The sequence below is a fragment of the Solenopsis invicta genome, chromosome 16 (genome assembly GCF_016802725.1).
Source record: "Solenopsis invicta isolate M01_SB chromosome 16, UNIL_Sinv_3.0, whole genome shotgun sequence".
Lineage (NCBI taxonomy): Eukaryota > Metazoa > Arthropoda > Insecta > Hymenoptera > Formicidae > Solenopsis > Solenopsis invicta.
Genome location: NC_052679.1, coordinates 21,755,041 through 21,776,600, shown reverse-complemented (window position 1 = coordinate 21,776,600; position 21,560 = coordinate 21,755,041). Strand labels below are relative to the sequence as shown.

At 31.0% G+C, this 21,560-nt stretch overlaps 2 protein-coding genes across 6 annotated transcripts in view; one reads left to right on the top strand and one right to left on the bottom strand.

The window, feature by feature from the left end:
- Nucleotides 1–21,560, bottom strand: part of LOC105193227 (prominin-2) — a 104,994-nt gene that overhangs the window by 74,239 nt on the left and 9,195 nt on the right. The window lies entirely within an intron of this gene.
- The window catches only part of LOC105193226 (trace amine-associated receptor 9), a 72,593-nt gene that overhangs the window by 47,135 nt on the left and 3,898 nt on the right, over nucleotides 1–21,560 (top strand). For both annotated transcript variants that reach the window (XM_026131470.2, XM_039458988.1), the window contains exons 9-11: nucleotides 14,677–14,931; nucleotides 18,941–19,040; nucleotides 20,390–20,518. In XM_026131470.2, the coding sequence (XP_025987255.1) occupies nucleotides 14,677–14,931; nucleotides 18,941–19,040; nucleotides 20,390–20,517 (483 nt within the window). In that variant the 3' untranslated portion in view covers nucleotide 20,518. The remainder of the gene's footprint in view (nucleotides 1–14,676; nucleotides 14,932–18,940; nucleotides 19,041–20,389; nucleotides 20,519–21,560) is intronic.

Genomic DNA, 21,560 nt, shown 5'->3' with positions numbered 1-21,560 from the left:
GCCTGAAGCGCTCTCTGAGAAGTTTCAATTTTCTCTGCTAAAATTATATAGCTCAGATTTTAAAGAAAATTGCACTGATGGAAGGTACGTTCACTAGCGAGAATCTCTTTACGATTTATATTAAATATTTCACAGTTACTTCAATTTAGAGAAACAGCAGATAAGAAAATGCAAATGTAATACTTTCGATGGAGGAAAAGGGAGACTTACATGTCTCGAAATATCGTGAATAAGTAATAACATTTACCGCTGAAAATGCATCGAGAAGCAGATTATCGACTCCGCCGCGTTTCTCCATCGAGTCGTGGCAAGGATTCTTGTGACCCGATTTAAGTAACCCTATTCTAAAAGCTTCCTCCTCTTAATTCCGCTCTAAAAACGAATCTTACGCCTTGGAAATTTTGGCAAGCTACTCCGGCACGAGAGCCGACTCGCTTTTGGCTTTTTCCACCTCAGCCCCCGCGTGACGCTTTCGTGGTCAGACCACTACCAACGCCCTTCTTCAGGATGTGCGCCCCAGTTTTCGCGGCAAACAATATTTTTCTTCTTGCGCCCCCGCGTCGCCCGCGTTCCGCGTTTCCCATCCCAGGAAATCGCATTTATCTTGACATTAGCCAGAACCATCCTGCAAAGAGGCCAGAGAGTTCCGACCTTGTTCCCGTTGGGTTGAAATAAGCACTTGCTTATTTTACTTCATTTTTTCCTTGTTCCGTTTCTCGTTCATATTTAGTGATCTCGCATCGATAAGAAAAAAATCAAGTTCCTCTTTATACCGTGTAGCGAAATTGTTTTCTCAAATATCTTTTTCATGTATATAGAACAAACTTTAAAAATCATTATCTACGAGTATATTTCTAAAGTTGCGAAGAGAAGTTTTAAGTGGAAGCGTTGTATTTTTCGAGTCCCGGTCGAAAAATGCACCCGACAACAAATAAAAGAAAGGAAACTCGAGACGAGAGCTTAGGCAAAAGACTCGAAATTAATCATAATGCAAGAATGTATTTCAGGAATAAAACAAACTTAAATTAATAAAGACTACAGGAACCCAGTGGAAGCGCGAAATCGACACGTGGAACGAGCAACGATCAAGAAGCGATCGAAATACGTGTATGACATTCGCAATATGACAAAGTCTGAAAGCGCGCTGCTCCATGCTTTTATATTATAACAAGCAATGCTCCCCAGTGAGAAATAAATCGAAACGATATCAAAGCGATGTCGAAATATGAAAAGAGATCAAAATGCAATATCGATTCGTGATTCGGACAGAGTCGGTTTCGAGAAATTTTTGACATCAAAAACAGCTTGATTTTGAAAAATTTTCGATATTGACAGCTAAACTCCGAACAATTTTTAATATCAAAACCACTACGAATTCGACAAGGACTGTGAAACTTGGAAGAACTTGCAGCATCTTCAAAAATCCATTAATTTTTTAATTCTTCTCGATAAGAAATGACTCGTCGAATCAATATCGAAATTTACTTCAATTCAACATTATTTCGACGTCGAATCGACGAGTAATTTAGGTCATTTTTCTTTTTCCTTGCTTCCCTTATTAAGATTTGTTCTTCCTACGTACTCTGAGACTGAACTTCTTGTATAATTTACTTTTCTTCTTCTCTCTAATATAAAAAAAGAAAAAAGTGAATCATACAAGAAATTCAATTAAAGAGAACAGGATTAATGATTCGTCAAATAAATTTTTAATATATGTCGAAGTGATAAATTATTTCAACATTAGATCCAAACTGCGATCTAGAATCGAGATTTTACATATAAATGAATGTATACAGTTACAAAAATAAAATTAAACAACGTAGTAACGGAAGTGACTATCTGTTATTCATGCCAAATTGTTTAAGGCAACTCAAAAATAAATTCAAACAAACATCGAATTTCTTACTCTTATCAATGCTATCGAACTAATTTCGACATTTAAGATGTCGTTTCAACATCGTTTCAATATTAGCTTTCTCACAGGTCACTCCTAAAGATTCAATTCTCTTTAACACAAGATAAGAATCTAGACTGATCAGGTGACAAGAAGATGAAACAAAGAAGATGAAACAGAACGTACTTACTCTTGGGTTTGTTTATCAGTAGTGTTGTGCTCGAGAGATCGATTGAGGCCGTACGCCAACTGTTCGAACAAACAGCACAAAACAACAGCACTTTCGTTCAGTTGGAAGTTTCGATATTATTAAAACCTTCGACGGAATTTTCGAGAAGGGTCAATTCTAGATACTTATTTTGTTAATTAAATTATATATATATATATATATATATATATATATATATATTTAATTAATATTTTAATATACACGAAAAGAACAATTTTGCTGAAACACAGATCTGAAAATAATTAAGTTAACCATTAAAAAAATTATATTGGACGTTAAGCTAGTTTCGAGAATGTTAAAACTTTTTGTAACAGTCATTAAGTCTATCATGCTTTAATATTTCATATAATTATTCTGATGGTTCAATCTGAAATTATTTTTTGATCTGTATATCTAGATAAATTTTTAGGTATTATTATACAATAAAATTGTTTTTTTAGTGATATTACAATATTTTTTTAGTAAAAAAAATATACATAAAGGTTGTATATAAATAACATACATATATATGTAAATATTTAGAAAGTGAAAGAAATCATATCAAAAATAAAATGGATATTTTCTGAAACAGCTCTAAATAGAGGTGATTTTTATTTTATCGGTGAAAACACTTCGAAACCTCTACTAAACTAACTTCGAATCCAATAATCCCACTTTAATTCCGTCTATGCCCAGACTCTAGATTCTAGTTTCGACATCGTAAGTCGTCTCACCGATTCTCTAGAGTTCTGGTGAGAAGTCAAGCGTTTAAGACTCGAGTAAATCGAGAAAATTAAAGGTGCGCCGATTAAGTCAGTCAAGCTGGGAGAACGCTCCCAAAGAAACTTGTGCCGTTTCTTTCTCACAAACGATGCATTTAATAATAAAATCTCAAAACTCAATTTATCTATCCACGCAGTATGTGTGGTTTAATCGAGAATAACATATTAATAACTTTAAAAATTTTAAATTTTAAAGAAATAGGAAAACAGATTCTGTAATTATTTTTATCTTTCATATCATTACTATCACATTATAGCAATCCAGTGTGCAATATAAAAAAAAAATTATAACGGAAATTCGTTTTAAGAAAAATCGATTCCAAATTTATTCATCAAATAACCTGTCACATGGACAAAAAGCGATAGTAGAAGCTGAATCACTCCGTCATTTTCATTTTAGGAACTTTAACATTTTAATTGCAAACTAAAAAAATGATATTAGGAATTATTGCTTTACCTAATCTACTGTCGTTGAAGCATTGAAAAATTATCTTCTAGTACCATGAACGCGCGACGGCTTAATCACTATAAATCATCTTGCTGTGATCATTAACCCAGTTCAAGTGACGGTCTCTCTTTTGAAGTAGTCGCACCGTGTATTTCTGCTGCACCGTCGCCAAGAAATTCTGCCCGCGCGTTTCTTTATTTAGGCGATTTCCCTTCGCGCGCGAGCTAATGGCGCATTAGCTGTATATAATAAATTCTTGACCCGTGCAAAGCGTCATTATAACAAAGCGCTGTGTTCCGCGATTTGGACCATCCAAATATGAATAAGCTCACGAGACCGAAAGATCCCACATCACGCGTGATTCTCCGCGTGCGCATTATACCGCGCATTAAAGTGCGTTTCCGTTTCCCTATTCTATCGCGAAATGATTCGTAATCGGTCGCAAATCGTTATGCTCCCTTGTTCTTGAGGTTGGCTCATATTTTCCGAGTAGGCAGGATCACGAAACAAAATGGGTTAAGTGCACAAGCACGATGGCAGAGAGAGGAATTACAGGACGAGGGCAGGCGAATCTTTCTCTTCCTCTGGCTCTCGACAATGACGGTCAGAAATCACTTCCCGTGGGCGGCGTTCATGCTTTATGTCATGGTCAACATCCGTCAACCATTGTTGACAGCGTGCGAGTTTATAATATTAATGCATTAGGCGAATCGATTACTCCAACATGCGATATTATAATATTCTCTCACAAGCGATAAACTATTAGGACGATTAATTATTATTAAGAGTACATTCCACAAATATTAATGTGTATGTTAATTCAATCTATTTATTTATTATTTTATGTTTTTTGCGTTTAATTTTTTTATTATCCGTCAATAGTTAAATTTTATTATGTTTTTGTGACTGAAGAAGTCAAACTAAAGTTGAAACTTGTTTTGCTGTATTCTTTGTGACATTTTTAGCTACAAATTAAATACATTTAACTAACATCCGCTAATTTATTGTTTGTTCTTGGCCTACGACAAATCGATTAATTTCTCCTTTTTTTCTTGGTTAATAATATTTTTAAATTTTTTCTAAATTGTCATCACTACCATCATAATGTTTGCTAACTTTTATCATGAAATAGTAAAGTTAATAATACATATCAATATTTTTATCGATAAATATATATTTGTATGACAATAACAAACATAAATCGGATGTTAAAATTAAAATTTTGGTTTATACATAAAATAACTGAATACATAATACATATTATTTTTTTAAATATAAATTACAATTAATATAAATCTTTTAATAACTAACAACTTAAAGCAAAATTAATGTATTATTCTATATAAAATAAATTAAATTTTCAAATGAATAATTCATTGAAATTAATAACTTTGCCAGTAATACAATTTTTAATTATTATATAAAATTAATTCTGAAATAAAGTGAAAGTTATTCACTTTATTTCAGAATTAATTTTAATTTTACAATTAATTAAATTTTCACAAAAAATTAACCTTTTTTGTATAATATTATATAATAATCCAACTATTCTTTCATACTTAAATTTTATATTCAGCAAGGGAAGTAAATCTTCATTAAAATGAAATAGAACTCGTTCTGTACTACATTTTGTATGAAACATCCCTGCGACCCACTTCTCATAACAACTTTTTAGCACTGTTTAAACTTTTAGAATCAAGCTCGTTATACCGCCGTATCGTCAAAACACAGTTTCTTATATTCTTCTATTCTGTCTCTCATATCGTTTCCTTCAATCGACAAAGCATATAAAAAAGATCATGATCATTCTGTTTTTCGAAAAGGATAATGACCGTCCTAAAGGCAGTACAGCTAATGGAAAACGTAGAAACCGGCTTATTTGTAAGTAATTCGTCATTCGGCCGCGCCTATATTATTTGTCTTCGTTTTTTACGATGCGTGATCTCGATGTAGGTCAATGACTATGAGAATGTTTTTTAAAGGTATTCTCCGTCAATGTGTGAGAGATTTTCAGCACGAAAGAAAGAAAAGGAGAACAATACCCCACTTATTCGAGAGGTATAAAAACGAAGGCCGCCGTGTCTGACAAGTTTTGTCAACAAGCACTGAGACAAATACATGTAATTAATCAGCAGATTACTTGCTTTTATTGTATATAATGAGTATAGAGATATTACTTTATCGAGATAAACAATACGTCAATTTTTAAAACTGACAATGCCATGTACGAATTTTTCTATTTAACACATTTCAAGTTCAAAAAATCTGTAGCCGCGTTTTACATTCGCTCATGACATTTTTCACATATAATAATAAAACTGTTACATATCTTGTGCTACGCTTTTGTGCTTATCACGATGTTTCTACTTTTAAAGCGACATTCTCGATAATATTCTCCGATAACTCCTTGCACGGTTACAATTTTCTTACATGCGAAGTCCTCATATTCTAGACTTATTGGATATTCTCTAATTCTCTCAACCTGCCGCAGCTCTTCCGAGATTCACGATTGCAAAAAAACAAAAAAAAAAGAACAAATTTTATCCAAGATAGATTCGAGCTAAAAGCGGAAGAGAATAACTACAGAGAAAACAAACTAATTTACTATGTTATTGAGGAGATACTCTTATAAACTTCTCGTCTAAAACTTTCTAGTAAGTCTTTCGGAAAGAACAGAGGAACAAGAAATACAAGAAAGATTATTGCAATCTGCAAATAATTCATCATATTAATTTAATGACATTTTTAAAATATATCGTCTATTCTAATCACACAAAATTATTATTATTTCATAAATTTTACGTGCATCTCTTGAAAGTTTTTCAGCAACAGAAGTGATCACTTACTTCAATCAGAATCGAATCATCGATGGGCACTATAATCGAGTGCAAAGTAGAGGACTGTATATCAATTGCCATAATGAAAAGTACACGATTGAATTGGATGAAATTACTGTTTGACTGAGCGTTAAAAGGAATTATTAAAGTAACACGCATCACGCTTTCGTCTGACGACGAAAGTAGGTAAAGCAACTTTTTAATGCATTAATAGAATAACTATGCAGAAATTTTCAAGTACTCGCAATTTAAAAACTATTTAAACTAATAAATTTATTTATGAGAAAGTTGCCTCTTCAGAATTAAGTGGAATTAAGTTTGATGTATTTAAGTAAGACTAGAAATTTTTGCGATCGTAATCGATCTTCGATTTGAAAAAAAAAAAGCACGGATTAAAACGCGTGACGTTGGATAATGTCCAGATCACGTTGTCAAATCTAACAGGTCACTTGAAATTCACGAGGATATCATACGGTCATCGAGTATTCGAAAGGTTTTAAAGCCGTTTCCATCCTCGTTCTTCTAGTACCTCATCTTGCTCCTACTTATCGCGAGATAACGAGGTGGAACGAGTCTCAGATGAGGAATCGAATGGGCTCAAGATTCAAGATTGAATTCATGGATTTCCGCGTCGAGGATTATCTCAATAATTTTCCATCTTTACACTTTTTCTGGTCTAACCTCAATACCACGTTCATTAATGCTTCATTTTTATTAGTTCTATTTTATCCGCGTTTCACCACAATATGTGATATTTAAAATAAAATATATTCTTCCGCGTCGCCTACTACACGTTATACTCCAAAAGTGGATTAACCAATAATATATGTAGTTCTTAAAGGGAAAAATGCAAATAAGTTGTTGAAATTATGTTATGATGCGTACAAATTGTTTTAATTAAAATGTCTCAATAAATCTTTATCACTCAAAAAAATGTTTTTTTGCTGACGTAGGTAAATTTCGAGGTATCAAATAAAAATTCATCGCTATCTTTTGTATCTGCTAAAATATTGTTTGTCCCATATACAGCAATATTTTAGAAAAACCATCTAGAAAATTTAGGCCTCATTGCCAATGATACAGTTAAATTTTAACAAGCACGAATGACTAATGGGCATCACAGAAAATTTTTTTTTTTTAATTTTGATAAACAATTCAGATATAAACTCTATTATTTAAATTTGTTAAATACCAAACATATACGTGATATCACAATATTTTCTAATCATTTATCTAAGCTTAGTAAATTTTTTGCAAGTACAGCCAAAAAATTATGGCTTGCAAGACCATTTTTTTGAGTAATTAAAACGCAGATATTTAAAATATTTAAAAACTACGTTTTATTAATAAAAGAAGATAAAAATTATTATTAATAAAAAAAATATAAATATAAAAGAGAGATTGTATTATCAATAAAAGAATTCTTCACAGTTCCATCTCACGCTTTGTTGAATAGATGCTATGTATTCAAAGCAAATACGTAATCGTTTTATCCCGAGTGATAGATAAAAGAATCGCTTAAGAAATTCTTCCATAGGAGAGAATTCATGAATGTAAGTATTATCGGTGCGAGACGCCTTGGGACGCATTTCAATGTACCGGAAGAAAATCGTATTCACATATTACAGCAACTAGAAATGCACAATTCGATTAAGTGTATTACTTCTTCTTGACATGCGAGCTCAATTTATACTTAAAAAAAAAATTCCGGAATTGATTAATTAATTTAAGTATACACTATATTTTTGATACTTATGTTTGTGCCTTCAATATTTATTTACATGAATCATATATGCAATTTTAAAGAATACGCTTTAATTTAAAAAAAAATTGCTTAATAGATTAGATGTTGCCAAAAGCATTTTAGCGATGGAATGGACTCATGAAATTTTTAATTTTCCAGAAAGTAAATTAAAAGTATTAAAAATTCCACTTATACATTATGGCACGTGTTTCCTGCAATGTGGACAAAATAGATTTTTTGCAAAAGAGGTAACACTGAGGGAAAAGTTATAATCCTTATGTCAAAGTGCCAGTTCTTGTGTTCGCGGTGGAAAAATATTTTCTACTTAAAATCCTTTTTCCTAAAGACGACGTGCGCGGCACCCAACGGTAATAATGTCTTTTGGAGCGTTTATGACACTTTATTTTTTTCTCTCAGAGCGAGAAGGATCCTCAGCAGAGTTTGTGCGTAAGACAACCGAGACTCCAGTGGAGGGTGATAAGAACGACGCGAAGGGGCATATGAGCCAACTTACTTTCATCACACTAGAATTGACTAGAGTAATGACAAAAAAGGAACATGTGTGCCGGAGGCCTTTATTAGTTCCACACGTGTGATCCGTCGTGTATTTACTTGTAACTCAAATGCAATTTACGTGAAAGTGCTTCATAAGTTTCGCCATCGTGACTATTTATTTAATACTTTGGAAAGAAGTTGAACAAAAACGCTCATTTCTGACAGAAAATATCACCACAAAAGTATCACGGTGCATGGTGATGTCACGTGAATAAATTTAATAAAAACAAACTGTCCACAAAGAGGCTAAAAACTAATATTCTTGGATTTTATTAAAAATAAATGACATATGACAAAAAATAACATTCGCAAATGAAGTTTTGGATATTATATTTAAAAGCTTATTAATGAGTAAAATGTCTTTGATAAAATTTTTATATCGTTATCCAAAATTATTTGATCAAAATAGATTCCACTTTTAGCAAAAGAATGCATATTTTCGCAAGCGAAAAGAATTCTTATTATGGCACTTTACAAAAAGAAAAGAAAGTTAAATAGAGTGGCGAGTTGTACATTTGTAAAGTTTGCTACCGCTAAAGTACTCGCGCAAGATTTAAACGCTTATGTACCAACAATATGTAATCTAATGTAAAAACATTATTCTACATTGCAGAGAAGATTGAACGTTACTCATTAAACATACGATACCCATTAACGTGTATTTAATTATCAAGCGTAATTATTTCCGCGGACGTTCTCGATCTAATAGCCGAAAATTCCACAACTCATCAACTATACATAACTAAATACATTCGATAATTAGATTGTAATTGAAAAACATCGGCATAATACACACAATTGCAATCATTTTACATATGAATCTCATTCTTATTCAAAATTTAAATTTTATTAGATAATGATAGTTTCAAAAATGAACTAAATATTAGCTCCTGTTAAATGTATTATTTTATGTATTATATTTTTACGTAACTTTATATTCTTACGTAAACCTTACTTTACACAATCTGTAATTCATATCAAAAGTCAAAATAATATTTTCTATTTCTTGCTTTGCAGGCCGCGTGTAATAATTGAAAAACAAAGAGAGTTCAATACAATAGTAAAATATTTTCGAAAACAATATGTTAAAAATAATTTTGTTTAAGAAGATTAAACCAATTTAAACCAAGCGTTTTAATACGTGGGTAATCTCTATAATGCACATTCACATATTACACAGATTGCTCCGAAATAGTGTAACACCTTGCATAATTACGATGGAAACAATGTCTGCATTGTTGTAAATGCGCGCATTCTGCAAATGGCATCTAGAGATATATAAATTTAACACACTATGTTGCGCCACGTCTCCTGTGGTAATACGATTATTTCTAGGATTATAAACCACATTAAAGGCTTATTTATATTATAATTGTTTGCTTAGGGACACAAATCTTCAGCTTTAATATATAAATTTCTCCTACGCACTACAATAATATACATATACTGTATCATTAAACAAATCATCTTATTTAGGATCAATATATTAGAAAAAAAAGAATTAAAGCATTAATATTATTTCAGAATGCCAAGTAATGTAGTTTAAATCCTGAATAATACTTTTACACATTATGCTAATTCAAAAGGAAACATTACACGCAATACTTTAATAGTTAATCATTTGTCTTTACATTATCATGTCTACAGTGTATCATATCATTAATATTATAATTTACTTCAATTTTTCAAGATCTTATAAATTACAGCATAGCAAGTATCATCAGTTTCTGTCCGTTCGACAAATTATTCTCCTTGACTGTATGAAATTGAAAAAGGTCTTTCTATTTTCTTTTGAAACTATTATTCAACGATGATAGATAATCTCCGCATTTCTGGAAACTCGTAAATTCGAAATGCACAACGTTGAGAAATATAGATTATCGATAAAATTGAGTAAAAGACACATTTGATGAGAAATATGTTATACATGACGTTAATATAATAGTAGTAACAAGATCTCTGCAATAAACGTTGCTCCATACTTGTATATCTTACTTAAAACAAATTAGTTTTTAAGTTTATGACTATACTGCAAATCCAAGTGTGTAAAACGTGTAGTCACTTTATACGCATTTGCATTTTTTATGCTTAAATTAACTTTGTGCGTGTAATTTTTGTACTTTTTACACGCTCAGATGTACAATTTAATATTGATACACGTATAAACGTGTAAAAAGTACAAAAATTACAGGCATAAAGTTAATTTAAGCGTAAAAAATGCAAATGCGTAATTTTTGTATTTTTTATACGCTTAAATCTATATCAATATTAAATTACATGTCTAAGCGTGTAAACAATACAAAAATTACATGCATATAGATGTGTAAAAAAACGACATTTTACACACAAAAATATACACTTGAATTTGCAGTGCAGTAACGATTGCTACTTGCAAATTAAATAGAACAATTGAAAATTAAATACTAAGCGAAGTTTCGCAAAGAGCACAATCTGACGGAGAAAGAGAGGTGATTTCTCAGAAACGGTTTCAAAACGATGTTTAAACTCGACTTAAAGTCGCGGCAGTGAGCAATGAGTGGACGCGTAATAAGAAAATAAACTAAGAGATTTATTATTATTAGACGAACAAAGTAACAAAAAACGTACATTTAACTGGCTTTTCTCCACCTAGAAAGTAAAGAGCCAGAAACAATTTTGTATATAAAATTATATATAATTATATTAATTATATATCAAATATGTCCATATAAAATTGTCATAAATTTTCATATAAATTTACATATAATTATATATGATTATACACAAAATATGTAAACGCATATTTTATATATAATTATATAGAAAAACTTTTTTCCCAGGGACTTAAAATCAAATTGTAAAAGATTCATGCTTTCGCGGGACAATGTCGCGTACTATCCTTCTTTAAGTGAATAAAAAAAATCTCTCGATTAAATACTTAGCATCAGCACGATGATGAAAATTAAACGAGAAAATTAGACGAGAATTTGTAATTCTCCTAAAAGTTATTCTGCGTAACTTGTATCGCAGAATTCGCGAGAAAAGAAGCTCGAGAATGTCCTTAAAATATGTATATACCGCGATGGGAAAGGCAGGGTTATATTAACAGAGTTGCGTTCGTTTGCACAATTCGTACTGAATAGTCGATTCTGAGTTTTGAAAGCTCGAGGCAAAGATTCTTATTCCATTGGAACGAAAGTTCTATTGCCTTATAACAGAGCGATGGTACGATGAAAGTTTAACGAGTTATAAGCTCAGCAAGAATAGTCGCGATGACTCGCGGTACGGCACATGTATATACAAGACACACGCTACGGAGAGAGTACCGGGATTTCCTGGCCACTAAAGTTGGGACGATAAATCGAACCGGAATGCTAATACTTCGACCGAATAGTTTGTCTCGCGCTTTGCCTTTCCGCTGCCAACACCGGCATGATATGCTAATGGCTCGGGGACGGCATTTCCGTCTAAATTCTTGTTCTCTTCTTCTCCGCCTTTCTCGAGTACATCCCGCGATCCTCTACTTTAATCTATTCAACTTTCAGAAAGAAAGTAATAAACTGTTAATGAATAAAACAAAGTTCCTCTAGCCTCAGGGCATATTATTTAAAGTATATAATTCTTGTAATCATATTTCTCTCTTTATTCTCGTCCTTTCAAAGTAACTTGCACACTCGGCACAGTAATGATTCATTCATTCAGTATGAAACCACTTCACAAGCGTATCTTTTTTTCTTTTTGATTGGTTTTCACGGACGTTTAAGAAATTTTACATTTTATACCAACGACGTTCACACCTGTCCAGACGTTATCGTTGTAATTCGAGGCTTTCAAAAAGAGCTTACATATAGAAGATGCCGCGAAAGAGAACGGAGGGAAAAAGAAGAGACAGAAGACAGCGGGCGTGGAGTAAAAGGAGTGAAAATGGACGGATCTAGCTAAACGAGCAGATTCGTAATCCCTTTACTGCCGCGCGACGAGAGGCTTTGATGCTGACGAGCTTAGCGCTTAGCGACTTTCGTAACCGTGTCAAGTCGGCCTAAAGGACGAGTCGAGACTGAGACGCGTCGGCAAGCCTTTCGCGCGTTAAGAGCCATTCGTCCGGATCTTTTCTGGCATTACGTCTGCCCTCGAGATTATATTTCCGCAACTGCGGCGCGAGGGATTTACCGCTTAATAAAATGTCACACGTCCCTTTCGTTAAAAAGCATTTTATCTGGATGTTGTAGATGCAATTCTTCAATTTCTAAATTGTCACTTTGTGTCATCTTCTTCAGTCTTAACTTTGTTCTCCAGAGAATATCGCTTTGCTTCACAATAAACTCAAATTAAGCTTTTATTTAATTAAAATGGTGCTAATTAACACAATGTACTACTTGGAAAAAAATGTCATTTGGTTTGACTTGAAATGTAATCATTTAGGAAACTGTGAAAGTATTTTAAAACACGAAAGTTCTCAAGACGGATCAACGGGCTTTTAAGGAAATGTCGATAATGTGCAGCCGTTACTCTCCCGAACAATTGCGTTAGCGAATATCGAAAGATAGGTTATAGATTTGGGATGTCGATAGTGATCGTAAAAGACGCACTGTGTACTTAAAACTTCTTTATGGAAGGAAATTTAACCTTTAAGAAGATTATTTGCAAGGTCGACGTAATTATATTGAAGATGTTAGAAAGTAGAATTTAAGTTTCTTGTGACATTTTAGGGTTGGCATTAATAAAAAAAAATAGTCTCGTTTAATCTTCTATTCAAATCTCATTTGCGGTAAGATCGATGTAATTAAATATAAATCTCAAAGCCTAAAACTCGACAGTCGATCGAGGCAACGTTAAACCTAACTTTCTATTCAAAAATTCATCAGTTGAAAGAGTTATTAAGAAGATGAGTACCATCTTCCAAAAAGAATATTTAATGAAGAATAAAATGTTGGTATCCCGTTAAAAATAAATTTCTTCGTAATAAATACTCTGTATGTTGTTAACATTTTAATTACATCGCCATTTTAAATGATCTATATTATACAATATTCGTCGTGTATTTTGATTTATATGCTTTGCATTTTATTTATATATTCTAAATAGATTAATTATATTACAGATTATATAGGTGTGTGTATTTCAAATTATTCTAATATTTGTTACACCATAGTACATAAAATTATACGTAGAATTTTATCCTGAATTTTGACACAAATTATAAAAATAAATTTCCAGAAGATTTTGACTCTACAGTATTAGTTAAAATTAATCAAAAATTATGTTTAAAATGACAAAATCGTTCCTTTAGGTTAATTTTTTTACGTAAAAATAAAAATACTTTAGAAAAAAATAAAAATTTATTTGATTTCAAGAAATGATATAAGCCTTTTTGAAAGTAAATAAATTATTTGTTCAAAAATTATTTGTTAAGTTAAACAAATAATTTTTTAATAAAAAAAATACTAACAGAAATATAAGAAATAATTTAGTTGTCTTGGTTTAAAAATATATTTCTTTCATTTAAAAAAAAAATTGCGTTGTATATCCAAATTATTTCTTTAATTCTAATAATAGGAACAAACAAAAATTTTCTTTAAATCAAACAAACTTTCCTTTAACCGTCTAGTAACGCACAAATTCATTAATGCAAACTTTTATTGACTCGAAGAAACTTTTCTTTGGATGTACGAAACGCGATTTTACGTAAGAATCAAGAGCAAACAGCGCAAGTAGATAACTTTTAAACGAATAAGAGAATTATGCTCAAATTTTAGTTAGATACTCAAACGTAACAAAATATTCTACGATATTTTTAAATTTTTGGAAATATATACTCAGAGATGTGACACATACATTCTTAAGCCAATCCTTGAGCCATCATAGAATACTAAATTAAGATGTTATTAAAATATGATATAGTTCTTCACTACAGATAAAAAATATTATTTAGATAAAACTGAATTAAATATTTAAAAGATAATGATAAATTAGGTTTTGTGCGTGTGCGCACAACTTTTGCTTCAACTTTTTAAAATGTTCCTTGCCTTATTACATAATCATAAAATCATGTTTATAAATGTACATATAAATGTACATAAACGTCCGCAGTACCATGAATTTGCTAAACTCAAATAACGTGCGAATCAGTCATCCCTGCGTGAAAATAATTTTATCGCGAGAAACTGTATCTTGACCTTCGTCTAAAAGAGATGAAAACGCTACAGAGAAGACGTCTTACATATTTCAGCTTGTTGCCCACGAGAGACGATTGTCGACTTCGGCCTCGCGAACAATGGCTGCAATGAGTTTAGGTTTCATCGTCATGGTTACACCATGGACGATTCAGGAAGTCGTTGCAGCCTGTACTGGAAGTAAACCACCGCCATTTCTCGACTTCCTAGCCACGTGGCTGGCTCTCTCTAACAGCTTTTGGAATCCTTTCCTTTATTGGCTGCTCAATAATCACTTCCGCCGAATTTCGAGAGAGCTTCTTTATACTAAAGTAAGTATATAAATATTTATATTTTAGTTAATTAGTGTTAACGAGCATTATGTTTATCTTCATAGAACGAGTCATATTCCAAAACTATTAAAATTGATTTTCTAATATAAATAAGAAAACGAAAAGTTTTATGCTCTTATCATTTCGGAATAATCAAATTTACTTGGCTTCGTCTTCGTATCCAAAGCTTGTCTATAACTTTTGCGAATTATATTCGACTATTACGGCCATAGCCAACACTATTTTACACGTATAAACACTTTACGTAAACTTTGTTATGTACGAATGGAAGTTCTCAAACGTCTATTAAAGTTTAACTCGATGTAGTACTTTGCAACTGACAATTTTTTTCTTTCCAACTGGACAAAAGTCTGGCAAAGAATTACGTTTTCTGTTTCATAAAAGAAATCTCAACAGTTGTAAAATAAAAATTTTTTTGCGCATTCAGAATGCACCACAATTAATTTATATAAAATTTCAATAAATTAAAATAATAAATTCTAATTTATAATCAATAGTAATTTGTATTTAATAACCATATAATTATGTGACGGCGGTTGCCATAAGCCTTTTCTTGCTGAAAGCGTAAAGACCGCATTAGAGAAATAAAAGAAAATTTCGCGGTATTAAATTAGAACCAACCAACCAAAGCTAGTTGCAAAAAAGAAACAATAAAAAATTTGATTAATAATTGTGTCCATAGCAAAAATTATTACACTTTGTTGCAGTTTTAAATATAAATGACTTTTAAACGAATAAGTGGATCTAAATGAATTTTTCTACAAAGATTTATTAGAATTTTATTAGTATATGTAAAAATTTTGATTGAATTGTTAATGCTAAACTATAAAACAATTTTCTCAAAATTACCCACTATAGGTGAAATGTTACTAAATAGTTGTAAATTTTCACGCATTTGTAAATTTGCAATGCAAAGATAAGATTAATTTTGTCATTTGTAATTAAGTAGATTGCAGAAGTAAATTTACAACGTGTATGGAAATGGTAACAATACGTTCTGCAATTGAATTACATATTATACATTCAAATATTGTCTCTCTAAATAATAGAATGACTACTTATTGTGCCCGCACATAGTGATGACTAGGTGGGCAGTTTTCATGCATGCATAGTGAACGTTGATCGTATTATATTTCACAGCGATATATGGAATATTGTTGTATTACATAATGTTACAAAAATTTAGATAATTATATATATAATTTAAATATCCTCCGTTATATATGCATGTAACTTTCCGTATAAAATATAATATACATATTTACTCGATAAAAACAAATCTACATATTTTTTTGTGGAATTACGCAATTTCTAAATTACATGATTTTCTTTACGGAACTAATCATGTAATTTTTACATCTATTACATGTAAATTTACTAAATTTTTTTACAGTGTACTTTCCAAATTTGCAAATAAGTACTGCACAACGCAATTTTACATAAAATTCAAGATTCATAACAAAAAATTAAATATCTTAAACCAATAAGTGATGGTTCTCAAATTTTACACAGATACTCAAACGTAATACTAGAATATTCTATATAAAATTTTTATATTTTTGGTAATATTTTGAGATAAGACCCTTACATCCTCAAAGTAGCGGCAAAGTGAGCGAACGCGTCTTTCCTTGTAACAAGCAAATAAGCAGGAAGATTTATACGAATCGCGTGATAACATATACTAGATATGCTGCCTCTCCTCCATTTAAAGACTTAAAATTATAATTTATAATAATATTTATAAATTGTAATTATGAGCTTTACTAAAAATATAGTATTTCTTTATTTTGTGTTATAACTCAAATAAACTTTAATGTAACAACGTTCAATTAAGAAAATAAGATATATGGAATATAAACTATAGGGAGAAGAGAGATAAACGAAAAATTTATAGTATTTATACGACTGAAGAGATTCAGCAAGTTCGTAAAACAAACGTTTTCTTTTATTTACACGATTCCTTCTATTCGATTCGTTTTATCTTTCCGTTACATCACACATTTCCACATTTTTCGTCTTGTGATTTTGCGCTTCACTTCTTTTATTCCGCGAAATCAATCGTGCCGCACTCGGTGCTGCAACAGAATCAGTAAATTTCTGGAGGAGGACAACGGTTCACGTCGTCGGCGAACGAATGAAGACGAACGACTTAACACGACCTTCTACGAGAACACGATGGAACGCGACAGCACCTGCCGGGAAAACAAGATTTATCCGGTACAGAACGCGTTACGCAGCACGTCTGATATTTTCCGCAACAGACCCAGCGGTCGGTCTCTTTTTCTTCTTTTGCTGAATTCTCTTCTTGTATTCAGCAAGATTAGGAGAAAAAGGACAGTATGTCGCGTACCATATATGTAGATCTTGAAGATTCGAGTTTACAGGCCATGAATTCCGAAAAGCTTGTCGGCGTGCAGTAAATCTTTAATCACCGCGCGAAGTGCACCGCGGCTTCTTCTCTACGTTCATTGGATGCGAAACTACATGCAAGTACAGTAAAATATCCTCGTGGAGCACATTTGATACTTCTTTACAATTGGCTTACGCGAGCTTTCGATTGGCAAACGACGGATGAAATTTTTTTCATATTCGAAGTAAAAATCATTACTCTCTCACGTGAATCACAGGTCTGCTCACTGTTGTCGCAAAAAAGAAATCGATTAATCGATTATTGAGAACAGTAAAATTACGAAATTGTGAGATAGCAATTAAATGTATATTTAAGCTCCAGTGCTAAATTATTTCCAAATTCATTTTTACTAATTAATTTTTACGTGTTATTTTTTCGGTTCAAATATCAAGTTTTGTTGCACAATTAAAAAAAAACATAAAAACAGTATATCCCTTTAAAGCTTTAAATAAAAGCTTTAATAATAATAACATCAACTTTACATTTGACAAAGAATTTATCTTTAATAAAAAATATGCAAGTAACTATTGGAAGAAGATTTATGGAACTCATAGTCTATTTTTACATATTAAATTTAATAATAGCAAGTGGCAATAAATCTGTATGTGTTAATGTTTTGATAAAGCGATAGATCGACCAGCTTACGAAAACCACTTTGCATAGATATAAGTATGCTCTTAATAAAATAAGTACTTTGAGACTTGTATGCCGGATATTGCGGTTAAATCCTGATTTTTACTGGCTTGGTTATTAAATAAAATTATCATAAAATTTATATTAAATAATTCACGCGAGGTTGTATTCTAAAGTAAATCGCGAGAGTATTGTTCAATTTCTTGCATTCTTTTCGATTCATATTAAAATAATATATGAATCGGATGCTTTGCGTACGTAATAGACTTATAATATAAATATTCAATAATTATTAAAAATTTTATTGTTTTTTTTTAAGATAGAAAAAAATTCTAGTCTGTAGAAAAATATTTTTATTATAAAATTAAAATTATTATATAAAAGTTATTTTCTTTATTATAAATTGAAAGCAAAAAAGAATAAAATGTAACTTTAATAGTATGTTGCAATGAAAAAAATAAATTCCAACGATACAATTGATGCATTATTTAATTTGCGGTACAATGTTATATGTGTAGGAAATAGCTTGCCAAAGGCACGTTTGCATATTCAGTTACACGTATATTCCTTGAGGACCAACGTTGCATTTCAAGCGTACTATTCCGAAGCGTCGTAACGTAAAGTTTATGAAAGCGCAGCGATATATATCGCTTACAATTAGAAGCTACTTTACGTTAATCTGATAAATGAAATGCATAAATGCGTGCATGAATATATTGCAGGGAAGTTTGATAATCGGGAAGCTTTAAGATATAAAGATTATTTATTATCCGTTCTCACGGGGAATTTTTCAACCTTATCACACGGGTAATCAATAAAGCTTATAAAATCTACTTTTACTTGGAGCGATTGATTTATCGTTCGCAAACTGACAGGCATTATTCAACCATCGATGCACGTCATGATTGATAATTCGGATAATTTTAATTTCCTTTTTATATGCAGATTCTGTGCAGGTCTAAGCCGTTAGGAACGAAACAACACTGTTGCGCGACTAGCACCGGCGGCTTAGATGTTTGCAGCATCGCAGGTGTTGATCTATCAGGTATGTTAAACAAATATTATAACGCAATTATTATTATTATCATATTAAAAAGGAAATCGATTATTACGAAAAATGTCTCCATGTAAAGTTTCATATATAATAGTGTTAAAGCTGGCGTAATAATAGACACTAGCTTTAGAAACATATGTTTGAATTTAAAAGCACCTCTTAAACAAAAGTTTAAAAACAAATTCATAACTCATTCATGTGATCTTTTTCCTAATAACAAAGACTGGATACATTAAATGAAAAAAATAAACCCTTAACAATGGATCTTTTCACAGTCTTTGGACCTATCTATCATGCTAATTACGATAAAATTCATTCGGTTGCCTTTATATTGATAGATCTCGCACCAGCAGCGAAAGGATTAACATAACCAATGTTTTGCGCTAATTAAACCGAAGGGAATCAGCCTTTTGACAGTACCTATTATCAACATTAACTGGATTCTCGCGCTCTATGTGACATCCATAAACCGAGATTTAATGTGATCGCTAGTAATAATCAGTGTCATTATATTCGCGTAAATGCGAACTGCATCGTAATCACGTTTGGAATATATCTTGCGTCTGCTGCTATTGATACTATACATGCTACTGATGCTATATATACGTTTGCCAATTGTGTTGCAAAACGTTTAAGCAAAACATTAATTGTTTTGCTTAAACGTTATAACTTAGTGCTTTTAACCAGATAAAGTTTTCGATTTTTACTTTTAACTAGAAAGCTAGAAAATTAAACTCGCCAAATTTTGTTATTATCAATGTAATTCTATGCACTGAGTTATTAATATCAAATAATAATATCATATATTTAAATTTTAGAGCAAGAATGAATATAGGAACTTTCTGTAAAATAATTAATTACATATTTAGATCAACTTTATATTTCGCAATATCAAACATTGTATTTAATTTTTAAAGTTCTCATTCTAATATAAAGAATTAATTTTTAATCTTCAGAAAAATAAAAAGAATAATTGCAACACCTATACTTTAACAAGCTTATATTCTCTATCCTATCACAGCGATCATGGCTGTGATAAAATGACAAAAGAATATAATCTTGTTAAAGTATAGATCACATTAGGAAACATGTCGCGATATTCAATTATCGATCCGATTAAAAACAAATGTATAGAGCTAAAACAAATTTGCTGACACACTTGCTTCAAATTTATTATTCAAAATGATATTCTATGCTATCGCGGAAATAATTATTATATGTTATACATATAATATGGAATTGCATTATATGTTATATGTTATAATGCAATTCCATTAGAAGTTATAATTACAGTAATCAGCGCAAAAAGCTATTGTACGGGTCTTTTTATTTTATTTCAGGTTTGGAGCGTTGCTCAATGGAACGATGCTCAATGGCGCGTTGTTCCTCGTTATCATTAGCAAATACGCCACCACCACTCCCTTGGGAAACTGGACATGTAACACATGGTGACATAGCATCCACGTGAGGTGCGATGCATAAATATATGCTTCTATTCTATTATTCACTGCTATCTGTGTTATTCTATAATACATCACATAGAATTTGTCATCTCTGCGGTATTAATCTTTAATTAATTTGAAAACATCTTCCTATTAATAAAAATGTGTTTGCATCACTCTAAAGGTACAGAAAAACAGGAAAAGCTTTCATCTTGAAATTGAATTAGTTTTTATAATTATCACAAAAGCTTTTCATCTACAGAGTGTTTACTCAAATTTTGAAAAAGAATTCCTCGAGAATTTCTCGTTTTTCTAGGAATTTTATTAAAAATTCAAGATAAGAATTTTTTAATGCAGCTTGGAAAGAAATAATTTATTTTGTATATCTTTTAATGTTCCTTAATCACAAAGAAAAACCAATTAAGTTTAATATTAAATTTTAAAAAATATTAAAAAGAAATAATATCCAGGAAAAAATTTTTATATATAATTAAATATAATGATTGCATGAAATTATGTGTAATCCTTATATATAAATTTCATATATATTTATATATAATTATATATGGTGATATATAAAATATGTTCATATATATTAAAATATATAATTATATATAAATATATAAAATATATAAAATACAATTATATATATTTTATAAATAATTTTTCCCGGAATAAACTAATTAAGTGGTATATAACGATTTGTCCGCAATGATCTAGCTCACTAAAAATACTGAATACAATATGCGAAACATAACGCCAATTTATAGAACGATGTGTTATCATTGATTTTTTAATAAAACCTCGCGAGTCACACAAAAAAAATACGTGAATATAATACAGAGAGGTGTATATTGTATTGATTACTATTCGACATCTGTATTATCAAAAATTAGAAAAAACGTTAAGGAAATAATTTTGTCAAAAAGAGAGAAAGAAGAAATGGAACTTAAACAAGATAAAATTCCACAAATTTCCAATAAAATTCCATGAAAATTCTTCATTTTCAGAATAAAAAAAAAATTCCCTGAAAATTCCAGATTTTTCTAATTAATTTCCAATAGTAAAT